The sequence below is a fragment of the Penicillium alfredii genome (assembly GCF_028826965.1).
Source record: "Penicillium alfredii strain IBT 34128 chromosome Unknown utg000001l_segment0_segment0, whole genome shotgun sequence".
Taxonomy (NCBI): domain Eukaryota; kingdom Fungi; phylum Ascomycota; class Eurotiomycetes; order Eurotiales; family Aspergillaceae; genus Penicillium; species Penicillium alfredii.
The window spans coordinates 2032994-2046929 of NW_026622698.1; the positions used below are offsets into that span (position 1 = coordinate 2032994).

The 13936-nt window shown below is 47.5% G+C and overlaps 5 protein-coding genes across 5 annotated transcripts; 3 read left to right on the forward strand and 2 right to left on the reverse strand.

The window, feature by feature from the left end:
- Positions 1–1654: 1654 nt before the first annotated feature.
- NUU61_000763 (uncharacterized protein) lies at positions 1655–3237 on the reverse strand (the record flags this gene model as incomplete). Its single annotated transcript, XM_056651346.1, has 5 exons — positions 1655–1968; positions 2038–2498; positions 2564–2687; positions 2754–2880; positions 2938–3237. 5 exons carry the CDS (start codon positions 3235–3237, stop codon positions 1655–1657), a joined length of 1326 nt encoding a protein of 441 aa, XP_056516196.1.
- A 1498-nt stretch (positions 3238–4735) lies between these two features.
- NUU61_000764 (putative FAD monooxygenase) lies at positions 4736–6946 on the reverse strand (the record flags this gene model as incomplete). Its single annotated transcript, XM_056651347.1, has 6 exons — positions 4736–5746; positions 5820–6040; positions 6102–6249; positions 6349–6594; positions 6656–6842; positions 6897–6946. 6 exons carry the CDS (start codon positions 6944–6946, stop codon positions 4736–4738), a joined length of 1863 nt encoding a protein of 620 aa, XP_056516197.1.
- Positions 6947–7448: 502 nt separating this feature from the next.
- NUU61_000765 (aromatic amino acid ammonia-lyase) lies at positions 7449–9599 on the forward strand (the record flags this gene model as incomplete). Its single annotated transcript, XM_056651348.1, has 3 exons — positions 7449–7576; positions 7625–7731; positions 7783–9599. 3 exons carry the CDS (start codon positions 7449–7451, stop codon positions 9597–9599), a joined length of 2052 nt encoding a protein of 683 aa, XP_056516198.1.
- A 1031-nt stretch (positions 9600–10630) lies between these two features.
- On the forward strand, positions 10631–11557 carry NUU61_000766 (O-methyltransferase; the record flags this gene model as incomplete). Its single annotated transcript, XM_056651349.1, has 3 exons — positions 10631–10678; positions 10741–11457; positions 11513–11557. The coding sequence occupies 3 exons, from the start codon at positions 10631–10633 to the stop codon at positions 11555–11557; spliced, it is 810 nt and encodes a 269-aa protein (XP_056516199.1).
- Positions 11558–12391: 834 nt separating this feature from the next.
- NUU61_000767 (NAD(P)-binding protein) lies at positions 12392–13438 on the forward strand (the record flags this gene model as incomplete). The annotated part of the gene is made up of 1 exon (XM_056651350.1): positions 12392–13438. One exon carries the CDS (start codon positions 12392–12394, stop codon positions 13436–13438), a length of 1047 nt encoding a protein of 348 aa, XP_056516200.1.
- Positions 13439–13936: the final 498 nt, after the last annotated feature.

The window sequence follows — 13936 nt, forward strand, 5'->3', positions numbered from 1 at the left end:
TCTTTCCGATCACGATTGCAAGAAAACCACATCCTATGGCTATCCTGTGTCAATTTTCCCAAATAACTCTAATTCTCTGGCATTTGGATCACTGCGGCCTACAGGTTCCACGTAATCTGTGCCTCCTAAAGTTTGGGACGGCTACTCAATAGAAATCTTGATTATAGCACTTTTTGCTTGCAATAAAACCAAAAATGGGCGGAGGACTGACCGTGTAGTAGCACGACTCCTCAGATAAGCGCATTATATGAGCTTTGTGTATGTAACACAACCATCACACATGTCCTGTTGTACCGCAATAAATTGCGACTACGTGTTAAACAACTATGAGGAGAAAATTGTACTAACATTGGGATCGACGCCGATGGTTTGGTCGAGCATAGATCGTGCCAGGGCCTTCAGAACACGCGTCCAACCCGGACTGACTACTGTCGGATACCACTGCATAGGCAGAGAACAACGCATGTAACATTCGGCTTGCCTCATTTGTGTACCTACAGATGGTTCGACTTCTGAGATGGTGTACTCTCTGAGAAAATTACTGGCCACCTAGGGAGTTCACAAGATGACTTGGAAATATTATATCTGTGGCCGGTTTCCTGAAATTGCATGAACTAAAGTAAGGCTTGACGGCGTCGTAAACCTGATGACAGCGTAGAATGGCTCCAGATGTACTAGCAAAGTCTAGAAGGTTCTCCAGAACCAGCAAAATGATCTCGGAAGGAAGAGCTCTGAAACTAGGTGAGATGATGAGGTGTAGATCACGATGCGCGTTCTACAGCTGTCGTGCAGTATTTTGACGTTCTTGAAGGAGGCCTGTTGAGGGGCCGGCCTAAATGGAAGGTCTCTAAATCCACTATGTCGGCTAGGCTGATAGCTCAGCCTCAGGATGTACACCAGATCCAAAATGACGTCGATTCTTACGAGGTAATTGTTTTTATACGTAGCAAGTCGTCACTTGCTACCAGAGAATACCTCGAATATGCTGAGCGGCCAGAGGCCTGTTCTAAATGCTTCGCGAGTGAAAGGGCTTCCGGACAGTGTTCTTTTTCAGATGTTTCATGATGCCGGATGTGTTCCGCGCCACTTTGATGTCATTCATCTAAAATAGAAAGCCTTAAGTGCAATTGGTGTGAAGTGGCCCTACTACATCAAATGGCGTTCCAGCATCATATCTCTGATCTGCATGATATGCGCAGTCGCTGGCATTACCCGAATGCGATGCAGGAACTCCAGCCACAAGATTAAGCCGGCCCTGATCTACTGAATAGCAGTGAAGCGAGGGGCCTATATCTTGGGTAGATAAGGCATGCACTGTCTGCTTTGTCGGGGCAGCGCATGCAACCTATAGCCTAGACTTACACTATCAGGGCTTGACGTCTAATTGTGCAATGCAACTTGGAATATTGTGATCGCACTACTGCCTAATTACATACCGGGACTGGCTCGGTTACAGTTGGCCCTCAGGTATATGAAAGGCCTCCTTCCCCCAGCTGGTTGCACGCTCTGTCTCACTTCCTCTTACCAGACCGGCTTTCGTCGGCTTTTCTTCTCTGAGTGTGTCGGCTAAGGGCAAAATGGCAAGCCTTTCCAACCCGATTATTATAGCCGATGACGAGGAATTGCCAAGCTCGAGTCAGATAGCTCACGACCGTTAGGCCAATTCACATTCAATCAGGCTCTCGACGCCTCTCTCAGCTGTCCAGATCTTGGTGATCTTCAAACCAACTGACTCCAGCAGCGTGTGCCAGTTGTCAACGGTGCGCTCCATGGATGCAAAGAGAGACATCATAACAATATCCAGACTGGTGATCTCCCAGTAAGCATCCATCTCGGGAACCACGTTCTCGTTAATCAAGACTTTGCTGTATCCGGGCTTCAAGGCGGGAATGAGGTTCTTGAGGATCTTCCGGCAGTTGTCATCGGTCCAGTCATGAAGGATGGAGTGCATATAGTAAGCACGAGCACCTTTGAAGTAGTGTCGTTAGCCCAGAAATGGACCGGGTCATCACGAATATCCACAGAGGGAAACTCTACCTTGAATCGGCTGCTCCGTGAAGAAGTCGTGCTCCGCGAGCTCGATTGACGAGTGTAGTGGCACAGTCTTCGCCCGGACAATAATTTCCGGCAAGTCTTGGAGTACCAGACGCCCGGGGGCATTAGGCCATTTGCGACGGAATTCGGAAAGATCGTGGCCCACGTTGCCGCCTACATCGACCAACAGAACATCCTGCTCACCGGTATTCGCTTGCTTGATGAGACCGGGTACATCATAAAATCCAACATCCATCCAGCTGGGACGGCCCTGGTGATAAGCAGACATGTGGTTGTTGAACTGGATGGCAGCCTCGGGTGTTTCCTTGAGGAACTCAAAGAAGTGAAGATCAGTGTTGAATCCAATCTGGAAGCTACAGTCTTTGCCATTGGAAGGGTTGCAGTAACCATTCTTCTTCAGGTAGGCGGGAAGGGCATGTATAGCGGCAGTGGCGCAAGCGGTCCTGACGGTTTGATTAACAAGGGTCCTCCAAAATCGGCGGGAAAAGTGTACGATGCTGATACTCACATGCAATGAAAGCCGTCGCTGTATCGCTGCAGGCTCAACAAAGTCGAAAATCCAGTGCGTCGGTATTCATCTGGTCCCGTCTCGATAATCACACCCATAGCTCCCAAGTGCTTCAGATGACGGGCTGGTCGCGTCAGTCAACTCAGAACTCAGAAACAAAAGGATTCCATGTATATTGTCCACGCCATACCGACTAGTTTTCGGTCCGCCGAAACGGCTTCCGCCAGCCCGGAGGCAGTTTTAGGATTGTCATCCTTGGAAAGGACGGTGAAGAGGCCGATATCAATACCAGTCTCCACGGCGGCATAAGCCGTAGACTATGAAAGGAGCCATGTTATTGCCCATACAGTCAGAGCTATGCGTGATAATCGTACCTGCGACCAGCAGAATCTTATCATTGCCTCCCTCGGAGTTTCAAGAGCATAGACGAGTGATCGAGCAGCATCGAGGAGCTCTACCCGAGCCTTTGGAACACCTGAACTAAGGGTCTTACCAGAGGAGGCAATCTGGTCAAGTAAACCCGGGACTAGTTCCGGGGTATTTGGAGAGATTGCTACCGAGCCGTCAACAAACGCTTCATGAGCCTGGCCGTTTGTGCCGTTCTGGTCGTTCTGGTCGTTCGTGCCATTTGTGGCGGTTCTATTATCATGGGATTCTCCGCCGGCTTGAGTCATGATGCAAATATGGTATCTTAGACACAATTGATGGGGATAGAGCAATTGATGAGCCGTGATAAATAGAATAGTCGTAGGCTACATGGAAAATCGCGTCTTTTAATGGCACCGAATCCCTTGGGCGAACCCCTGAGCATCCTTCCAACAAATACAACCCCCTTAGAAAAGTGCTAGGTGATCATTCGTATCTCCTCGCCAGCGCATCATGATGTGCAACAGTCATCTAACCAATAGCATCAAGATATCATGGCTTGTTCTACCTAGTTGCAGCAATATATCGAAGACGGCGTAGTTAGTAGGCTTGGAGAAATCACCACTGAGTCATTTTTGCTATTGGACACAGCGGCCAGGCATAACAGCAGCAGGTACAAGGCAACACGGACACTTCAGAAAGAGTTCGGGGATAGTGTGTCCATGGATCGTTAATCTGCTATATACCGGGCACTTGGTTCACACAGTACTCATTCAAAATAAAACTCCAACACTCCACTACCTCAAATTGTTGTCGTATCAACAGACACCTACATTGATACCAAGGACATTGGTCCCAACTGCATTTCCAATTCTGGAGGCTTGCTTATACTAGGTAGGCAAACTTCCAAGACATGACACAAACTTATACTGAAAATAGTCACCAACAGAAGAGGTGGACCATACGAACCCGGGAAGGTTGATCATAGCTTACTATACGGTCAGCGGTACGCCTATCCCGTGCCATGTGTATTGGCAGGTAAACGTCTACGCATATACGAACTTCGAAGGGCTCACATCAAAAAGGAAACTCTATGCAGTGTAACACACCTGTCAAAGATGCACTGTAGGATGACTTGGATGCGTATGCCGCGTTAACTGACATACCCAACCCATCATGAATAAAAGCTGTAGCGCGAATGGCCGGGACAATAATCCCCCAGGTCCCCATAAAGAAATCCTGGGGTACCGTGGGGGGGGGGAAGGAGGCTGCGCCCCATTCCCGGCCACTGCCTGCACGGCTTCACCTGCTGGGCCTTGTCCGCACTGCCCTATCCAGCTAGATCGTATTCCGGACCGCGGGCATGGGTCGACCGGCTTATCTGGCGAATCCTGTTTAGAAACTTGAGATACGAGAATTGGATGGCAAGGGTTTGAGTTTGATTCTCACCAGATGAATTGACTTGGGACACCGTATGATTTTAATTGGAAATGGAGAATGCATCTATTCTTCGGAGACCATAGTAAGTTGAATGAGCGTTCGTATATTGTCCCCGTCACCGAGGCTAGTCTGGGGGACATTTACCCCTTATATGTAAGTCGAGTTTAAAAGCTAAACTGCCAAGGGTACAATTTCAGCAAACAGTGGCGCATGTAAAATTTCAAATATAGTTCACTGTAATAAAGAATCCCGAGCATGATAATACATCTTTCCAGTCTGTCCAAATATCATAACCTGACGCCATTTGGTTTCCGCGGATCATCCATCTTCAGCTGAAGACTGCTAGCCCTTGTGATTCGAAATTATTTACGCTCTGCTCTCCTTGTATGCGGCGACGGAGGCAAAATTTGCCAGAAACATCTCAACGCCACCCAAGTCCTCTAGGGACGCAATGAAGGCCACATGTTGGTCGGGACGTAACAACACCAGACAGCCTTTGGCACTAATACCATAGAACCGATAAGCGCGCCCGCGTCCCTCGCAATGTGGCTGGTTATCTGCGAAGACTTTCCAGTAGTCATATCCAGTGGTATTGTCGAATGGTCTGAAGGCCTCCGGCAAGCTCGTCCATTCGAGCTTACTCCTTGATGAGCTGTGAATCAAGTATGCTGCAACTTTCCCTACCAAACCATCACCTTCTTGGTTAATCCTGTGAATCACAGAACCATCTCGCGAAAGCGCTTTTCCCAAGTTCTGCACACGATCCATCTGAGCGCTGTTAGTGATATCTCCACCGAATATAACTAGATTCCATTGCCCAGTGCTTTGGAAAAGTTGTTGTAAGTGCCATGGCCGAGAGTCACTCTGACACAAAACCTGCGCGCTGGGGAATCTGACTCCGAGAGCGAGACCTGCAGCAAGCTCGGCCCGGCTATGGGGCAGTAAAGGGCTCGATATTCTGCGGTTTGATGGTGACCTGCAATCCCACGCTGGCGTGACAAGAATGCTAGGTCGATAACAGGCAGACAAGCCCGATGCTGACGTATTCTCCTCTCGAAGTGTAGCTTTGAGCGATCTGAGTCTAGACGATGTGTCCTGGTCGTTAAATTTGTCTTTCAAACAAACTCCCTCGACCATCCGCTTGTCAAACGCGATGAGCCGCATTGCAATAGTGAGGCGTTCTTCCTGGTATGTGCGCAAAATCCTAGGGTGGGCCTTTCCCTTGATAACCGAGGCCAATTTCCAGCCCAGATTATACGTATCTTGGATGCTGACATTCATTCCCTGGCCTGCCTTGGGCGAATGTGTATGTACTGCATCGCCGGCAATAAAAATCCGATTATACATTGAGAGAGTCTGGCACACACGCTGACCAACCTACAGGAAAATCACGAAAATCAGCAATCGGGTTCAACTCTTCGAAGATTTAGCGGTTCAAGATCCCACGTACAGTGTATATAGTTGACCATTCAATTTGAGAGGCATCGAACCTATACGGGTACAGGATCTTCTGAACAAGTTTCACCAGGATTTCTGGATTATAGTTCATATTGGAACCTGCAGCAATGCCTGGTGGCAGCTGAACATAGCATCTGACCAGTCTCCTCTCTCGAGGAATCACCATTAGATGACCAGCCTCCGTCTTGACAATGCATCGTTTGCGGATGTCGGCTTTATGCATTGTCAGCGAAATAAAAAGAATTATCCAGTATAAAGCAGTACCAGGACGCACGGAAGTCAGTGAGAGGGATCGAATCGAACACTCCCCAATTCTCGTTCATGCGATCTCCCTCTTGCGTGAGCCCTAGATGCATCCGGACCCAACTGTGCGCCCCATCGCAACCGACAAGATACTTCGCGTTAATCGTCCTCTCAGTGAACTGCTCGATTTCATTATTTCAGTATATTAACTATTGCCACGTTGCCACGTTCCGGCACATTGCAAGCAGGTTCGAGTGTGAAATCTAACTGCTTCATACCTTCGAATCTGATATCTTCGTTTGGATTCTGAGTTCCACAGGATGAGATGAATCCCTCTGCGAAATGTTCAAATCTATAGGGAAGGTGTTCCACTCGACTTCAACACACTCATGAGACTGGATAAAGTCCAAAAAGTGCTGCTCGATTTCGCCTTGCCCCAGGGTGGATTCCTGATACCGAGAGAGCCCAGGGTTGCAGTTGGTCAAAAGGCCCTCTCTTTCGATCTTCTTATCTCTGGTCTCGTTCTATAGGATCCGCAAAGATTAGGCACATACTTTCTCTTCCAAGAACGTACTCGGTACTTACCCATAGGGACAGTTCAACTGTGCGGTTAGCTTTCTTCCAGACATATTCACCTATACCGAAACTGTCGAGTATCTCCAATGTCCGGCTTTCTATTCCATCTGCATGACCAGTCTGAGTCCTACATGACTTTTGATCAATTATCATTGCTTTCACTCCAGTCTGTGCCATCCAAGTACCGGCCATCAGCCTAGATTCACGAGTCAGTGAGGCCCCTATCACCCTGCACCAATGTCAAACATACCCTGCGGGGCCTGCACCAATAATTAGGACGTCAAACTTTGAGGTGTCCATTCTGATACTCAGGGGAAGCTAGTGGAAACCAGTCTGAGAAGGTATATATGTCTCACACATTAAGGAGCAACGTTTTAGCCTCCAGTACTTAAATACCGTCATGTAGGTTTGTCTGCGCCTGCCATGTCATATAGTTAAGTCTTACAACAACCCAAAAAAGGGAGCAGGGATGGGGGTAATATGCTGTGTTCAGAAAAATTGCCCCTTTCGTACTTTCATACATCAAGGAATCTAAAAAATTTTGCTGCCTGGCTATGGAATTGGAGGGTCGAAAAATCCAATTACGTTAAAAAAGCACGAGCGAATTATGACGAGTAATACGAAATTTGGGGAGTGAGGGTTGCGTGATGGGGGTTTCGTCATGGTGCAGTTGCCTTGATTTTTCTGCATCATATAACGACGCTTCCTCCCTGACATCTCTCCGATCAAGTTACCCTAGACTTCAGAAAGCAGAATTCTCACTGACCTGTTGGCCGAGTGAACCTACAAGAAGTCGATAATAATGGCACATCTCGCGGAAGTACGGAAAAGCTGGGCATTCTACGAGAAGCATCTGAAAGGTAACGGTATGGTGGTTTTGGACGGTGAGAAGAACTCACTCAAACTAGCTCAAATAGTGGTTGTGTCAAGGTACGTTTCCACAACTGACAGTTCTAAAATTTATACCAATTGGTTTAGGCTATCTTCAGAGACTTCGTTACTGCAGTCGGATTCGATTTCCAAACGTGTCCAGGAAAGCATTGACACACTGGAATCTCATTTAAGGAATGGCGAGGACGTTTATGGTAAGCACTTGAAAGTAACTTTGGCGTTTGATTATATCTCACATTACCAAGGCGTCAACACAGGCTGTGGTGGTAATGCCAACACGAGAACAGAAAAGCTTGAAATGCTGCAGAAGGCCTTCCTGCAGCATCACCAAGCAGGGATTTTGCCTGGGACGCCTGGACTGAATGGCTGCAACTATGCTCTTCCATTGGATGTAGTGCGGGGAGCCATACTAATACGCTGCAACTCGCTTCTTCGGGGTCATTCTGCTGTCAGAATGGAAGTGATTGAACTTCTGCGGCAAGCCCTGAACTGCAATATTACACCCTTGATCCCACTACGAGGCAGTATCTCGGCATCGGGCGATCTGTCTCCACTTTCTTACATTGGTGGGCTCGTCGAGGGTAACCCAGATATCTTCGTCCATGTCAGACAGAACGAGGCCAACGCCACAGAAAGGGATAAAGTTGTCTCTGCAGCAGATGCTTTACACCAGTCCAATATTACCCCCTTGACTCTGAAGGCAAAGGAAGCATTGGGGGTAATGAACGGGACGGCTCCAAGTGCTGCAGCAGCAGCATTGACGTTGTACGACACAAATAACCTTACTATCTTGACCCAACTCCTAACGGCAATGGCAACTGAAGCCCTCCTGGGCTCAGTGGACAACTACCATGACTTCATTTCACAGTGTCGGCCTCATACGGGCCAGATGGAAGTGGCAAACAACATCAGATCATTCCTTATCGGGTCCCAGCTCAGCAGAAAGATGCATTTCAAGCAACAGGGATTGGTACAGGATCGATATGCTCTTCGCACTGCACCTCAATGGATTGGCCCACAAGTCGAAGATCTCTTAGCTGCAAATTGCCAGATCACCACTGAGCTCAATTCTTCAACGGACAATCCATTGATCGACGTGCCCGGAGATCGTTTTCACCATGGTGGGAACTTCCAGGCCGCTTCAGTAACGTCTGCCATGGAGAAGACTAGAACGGCCTTGGTTATGCTTGGAAGGCTTGTGGTGTCACAATGCCAGGAGATCATCAATCCATCAACGAACAAGGGCTTACCTCCTAATCTCTGTCTTGACAATCCCAGCCTGTCATTTACCTGCAAAGGAATCGACATCAACATGTCATCATACTTTTCTGAGTTGGCATTTCTCAGCAATTCCATCCCTAGCCATGTGCATACTGCAGAGATGAACAATCAGTCAGTGAATTCACTGGCTCTCATTGCTGCTCGGTATGCAGCGCAATCTGCCGACATTGTCACAATGATGTGTGCGGCACATCTATATGTGCTTTGTCAAGCACTCGATCTACGCGCTCTGGAAAAGGACTTTTTCGATGCTATTAAGCCCTGCTTGTCCTCCCTTTTTGATGAACTCTTCCAAAGTAGCGGAGTGGCTGGAAATTTTGAAAATGTCTGGTCACTAATCACCACATCATGGCATGCGCACAGTGAGTCTGACATAGACTCCCGCTGCGAAAAAGTTTCGAAACACTGTGCACATGCGATATTTGATGATCTCATGTCCACCGGCGCAACACCATCCTTATATGTGTCTGTACAAAAATGGAAATCTTCGGTGACCTCCGTTCTGTCTCAAGCGCATGAAAGAACGCACCACCAGTTCACGATGCATCCGTCTACGCCCGATTACCTGGCCCTCTCAACCAAGGAAATATATCTCTTTGTACGCCAGACACTCCGCGTTCCTCTGCACCGTGGACTGGTAGATCATCCAGAGGCATCGGACAGTGACAAAACAAAAAAGACAATCGGGACGAATATCACGCAGATCTACACGGCAATTAGTAATGGGCGGATCACGGGCGCTTTGCAGAAGGCAACACAGGAAGCAAACTTAACTTCATAGGTGGTAGTGCCTTTTCGGGTTTTTTGAGTTCCTTTCTACGAGTAGTTAGCAGTTTTGCTCTAAGAAATTCGATGACCATATGCAAATATTAGCAGCCAGTTTTACCCCTATTCTTGCTAATATCTGGGACGCGGAACAGCAGAAGTCTGACCTTACAGGCTCCTACATACTCTGGACCTCGCTCTGAGTAAGGTGGCTAGTGGTGATGGGCTAAATCGGTCATATGTGTCAGTCGGATCAGCAATGTTGGATGACGTAACCTTGGAAATGTGGGTGGGGCTTACATGGCCGGAGAACTTACCCGCGGACCTAAATAGAACCTCGTCGTAGCACAACAGTCTATATAAACCTAGTTGTTCTGCATATACGATACCCACGTGGTAAGTAATTGTCGAAGCCAAGTTTTCTCTTTTTCTTTACAATTATTTGGTTTCGTGTTCACTTCCCCTTTTGGTCCCATATTCAGGCAATCATTTCCACAGATGTCATTGAACGCAGAGATCGACAATCAAACGTCATTGTATTACTCAAAATATCTTCGGTTGCTAGGTCCGGTGAGATTCCTAGATCAACGCACTCAATTTGAGTTCATCACGCTTCCACGATCCGAGCGGCTGGGTAGGTGAAAACCCCTCTTTTCTTCTGCACAAGACTCTACTTTAGGACTAGGCGGGAGTATGGATGAACCTCTGCAAGCTATCCATGAATGACACAGTGGTGTAAACCATCAAGGTTGGCGTTAAAATTTGCCACTTCCCCTTTTATCTCGCGGCATATATTGATTGCCGTATTGCGAATGGTGCAATTGAGCGTTTGATGGAAAGCTTTGATGAGGGTTGAGTCTGCTACCAAGTGATATCATCGTACCTGAATTATGTCAGTTTGAAATGATCCTATGTGAGAAACGTTTCGAATCCTCATGAATCCCCCGATTTCTGGCCCATATAAACTTGCTTGCTAGATCTCTTTGAATGAACCAACATCTGAAATTTATCACATTACTCTGAGGAACCCTTTTCAACAAACTCGAGATGACCCAAGACCAAAACAGCTTTTACAAGCCTGAAGAGGCGATTTTTGTATGTATAAAAACACGTCCTTTTCTTCGTAGAGACCACGTGTCCGCTCATCGTTCACTTAGCACAATGATGGACGGGAGGAAGAACTCCTCCAATACATTCAATCCCATCCCGAACACCGCCAGATGCAGGGCAACCCAGAGAAAATTCTCGCCACAATTGACGAGTACGGCTGCACGAAGAACTTCCTCATGAATGTCGGCCAGGAGAAAGGCAAAATCGTGGCCGAAAATTTGATTCCCGAGCTCGAGCCTGATTTCATGGTCGAGCTGGGCGGATACGTGGGTTACTCAGCCCTCTTATTTGGAAGCGCCTTGAAACGTGCCGGGGGCCGCAAATATCTCAGCCTCGAGCGAAGCCCCAAGTTTGCCGCCATAGCGGGTGCGCTAGTCGAGCTAGCGGGGCTCGACGATACCGTGGAAGTCGTCGTCGGGCCCTGTCGAGACTCTCTGCGGAAGATCCGTCATGATTATCCTACTGGCGTGGTGGATGTGTTCTTCATTGATCATGCCAAATTGGATTACGTTAACGATCTGAAGCTATGCGAAGAGCTAGGACTGGTTGGACCAGGAACGACAGTCATCGCTGATAATGTGATTTCTCCTGGGGTTCCGGACTATCGGGAGTATGTCCGGACTCCAACCAGTCAGAAGGTCCAGAAGGTGCAAAAAGAGCTGCCGCAACTGCCAGTTGAGGACAGTAAAGATAACTCTTTGGGTAATCCGTATCTGGTCTATGACAGTACCCTTATTGACAGTTATGAACCGACAGGAGAGCCAGTGAGTTTCCCTTATTGTATTCGCGTGTAATTGGGAAATCGTTAACTGGATACAGGATAGCCTAGAGGTATCTCGCTGTTTGCAAATCGAACGACAGTAGAACAACTATTAGGTTGCGAAGGAATACTGGGGAAGAAAAGAAATAGCTCTGAAGATTAGAATTTCTAGCGAACTGGAATCCTCCATGTACTAGTTAGGACTGTCATTGCTACTTTCCTCAAGCCAGGGGTCTCGTTTCCGTAACACTCTATTGAATTAGTCAGTGGTCTTCGCAGCAGCCCATGTATACGCATACAAATTGAACAAATTGACCCTGAGGCTGGTGCCGCTCCCGTATCCTTTTCTGCGGCGGGTTGAATATTACAAACCGATGGCTGTTGGCACTTTGAAGCCACTACAAGTTGCTGATCTGGAACTCATATTCCTCTCTGCATAGAGATAGTGTAGCCTTTTGGGTACTCACCTACAGACGCAGTAGAAATCCAACCTTCCACAATGAGCCATGTGCAGCGCGACAACTCATAACAATGGGAGCAATGTTTGTTCTGGGGGGGGCCTTATGATGACGCTTTTTAAGCTACGCGTCAGCTGCAATATTCAAAGTGGCAATTATCCTAAGATGGGTCATTTTCTGAAGATCAGGGCAGCATACTTTCCAAGGCATCAAGTATCGATCTGAAAATGGAAATATGATATCATACTGTTTGCAATGAGATGAGGTGTTTGGGATCCTCTCAGAACGACAAATCTCATTCGCAGTCTCAAGCTACTCTCGAAGGTGACTGGCTACTGCCAATAGTAGTATCTGCTTAGGTCAGTAAGGAATGTCCTTTCTATATAAAGCCCAATATGTGCGTGGCAATTATAACATTCCATATAACCTGAAATAATCCAAGTCCTGATTTACCCAGCCAGATCGGAACATCAATTCACAATGGCCTCGCCTTTCAAGACAGTCGCTCTATTTGGAGCCAATGGTCAGGTCGGAAACCGGGTTTTCAAGGCCCTTATCAGATGCAAGGGGCCAGAATTCTCAGTTATTGCCTTTGTTTCTCCCAACTCTTCCTTTAATCTTATGGATTATGGAGACATCAACGCAACTGTAAAGCGAGTCGACCTCAACCATGTCGCTAGGGATGACCTTGTTGCCATCCTTGCTGATGCGAAGGTCGACGTCGTAATCAGTGCTCTTGGAGGGCAGATCATCGCAAAACAATGCGTTATTCAGGATGCTGCTGCAAAGGCTGGTGTTAAGCGATTCTATCCAAGTGAGTTTGGAATGCACCAGGTGGCCTGGCTACCTGATGAGGGAGCCTATCTTGACCCTGTAAGTGATGTCGATCTTGATTTGAAAGCCATTTCTTCAAGTCTATCTAACAACACAAAGATCTGGGCACTGAAGATTAAATGTTTCGAAGACGCAATCAGACACCCCGCGATTAAAAGTGGTCAGATGAGCTACACCGTTATCGGGTGCGGGGAGTTCTACGATGCTCCTGGCGAGCCACTTCTCTGTCCGTGGTTGGAGAAAGACGAGTCTATTAGCAAGGGCGGCTATTCCATCCAGTGCGTGGGAGATCCAGACGCAAAGATGGACTATTCTTCTCTGACTGATATCGCGAACTTCGTCGTTGCAACGCTTCGTCACCCAGAGAGATCGGAGAACCGAATTTTGGGCTTTCGGAGTGACCATATTACCTACAACGAAATCGCGAGGCTTTTGCAGAAATACTCGGGCAAACCGGCTAAGATAAATATCACGTCTGTCGACCAGATGCGAGCAATTCTGAAAGATCCCTCCTCTGCGCCAAAGGAATTGCTGAGGGGAAGCACATTTCCGGTGGATTTCTGGATGATATTAAGGCACGTACAAGGCCAGGGCGTCTTTTGGAGACCGCCGGGGCTGTTGCACAATGATCTGTTTCCAGAAGTCAAGCCTGTTTCTGTGGAGGAGTACTTCAGGAACCTCTTTGCGAAGTGAGGTTTTGTGAGAGTATTGGCCTTCGATTTTCGGGGATATGGGAGACCTTTTTTTACGATCCAGTGCAAATTGTATTTCGAAGAATAGCAAGAGAGCTCACATGCCTTGTCCATTCTTTAGCTACTCAAGTTGCAGTCCAGATAGTCTAGGTTGAAAAGGATATGCACGCAAGGAATTGTTACTTTGAAATGCTCAGACTACAGTAAGAATTCAATGTCTTCAGTCACCGAAAGGTAGCGATAAATGCGGACTGACAATATTTATACAGTGGCTGCCTCATTCACCAAAATACATTTGTATCTCACGTCCCCCACCCGCCGAGATTCAATTGCCTCCTGAATACCAGTTTGACTCAGTGGAAATTTCTCGGTTGTGGGAAAAATCCTGTGCTTTGCACAAAATTCCAACAGTTGGCGAATACTCTCCCTTGGTGCTGTGAGTGAACCTTGAATGCGGATTCCATTGTCAATCATGACCAACAAAGGTACCGGAGTTGCC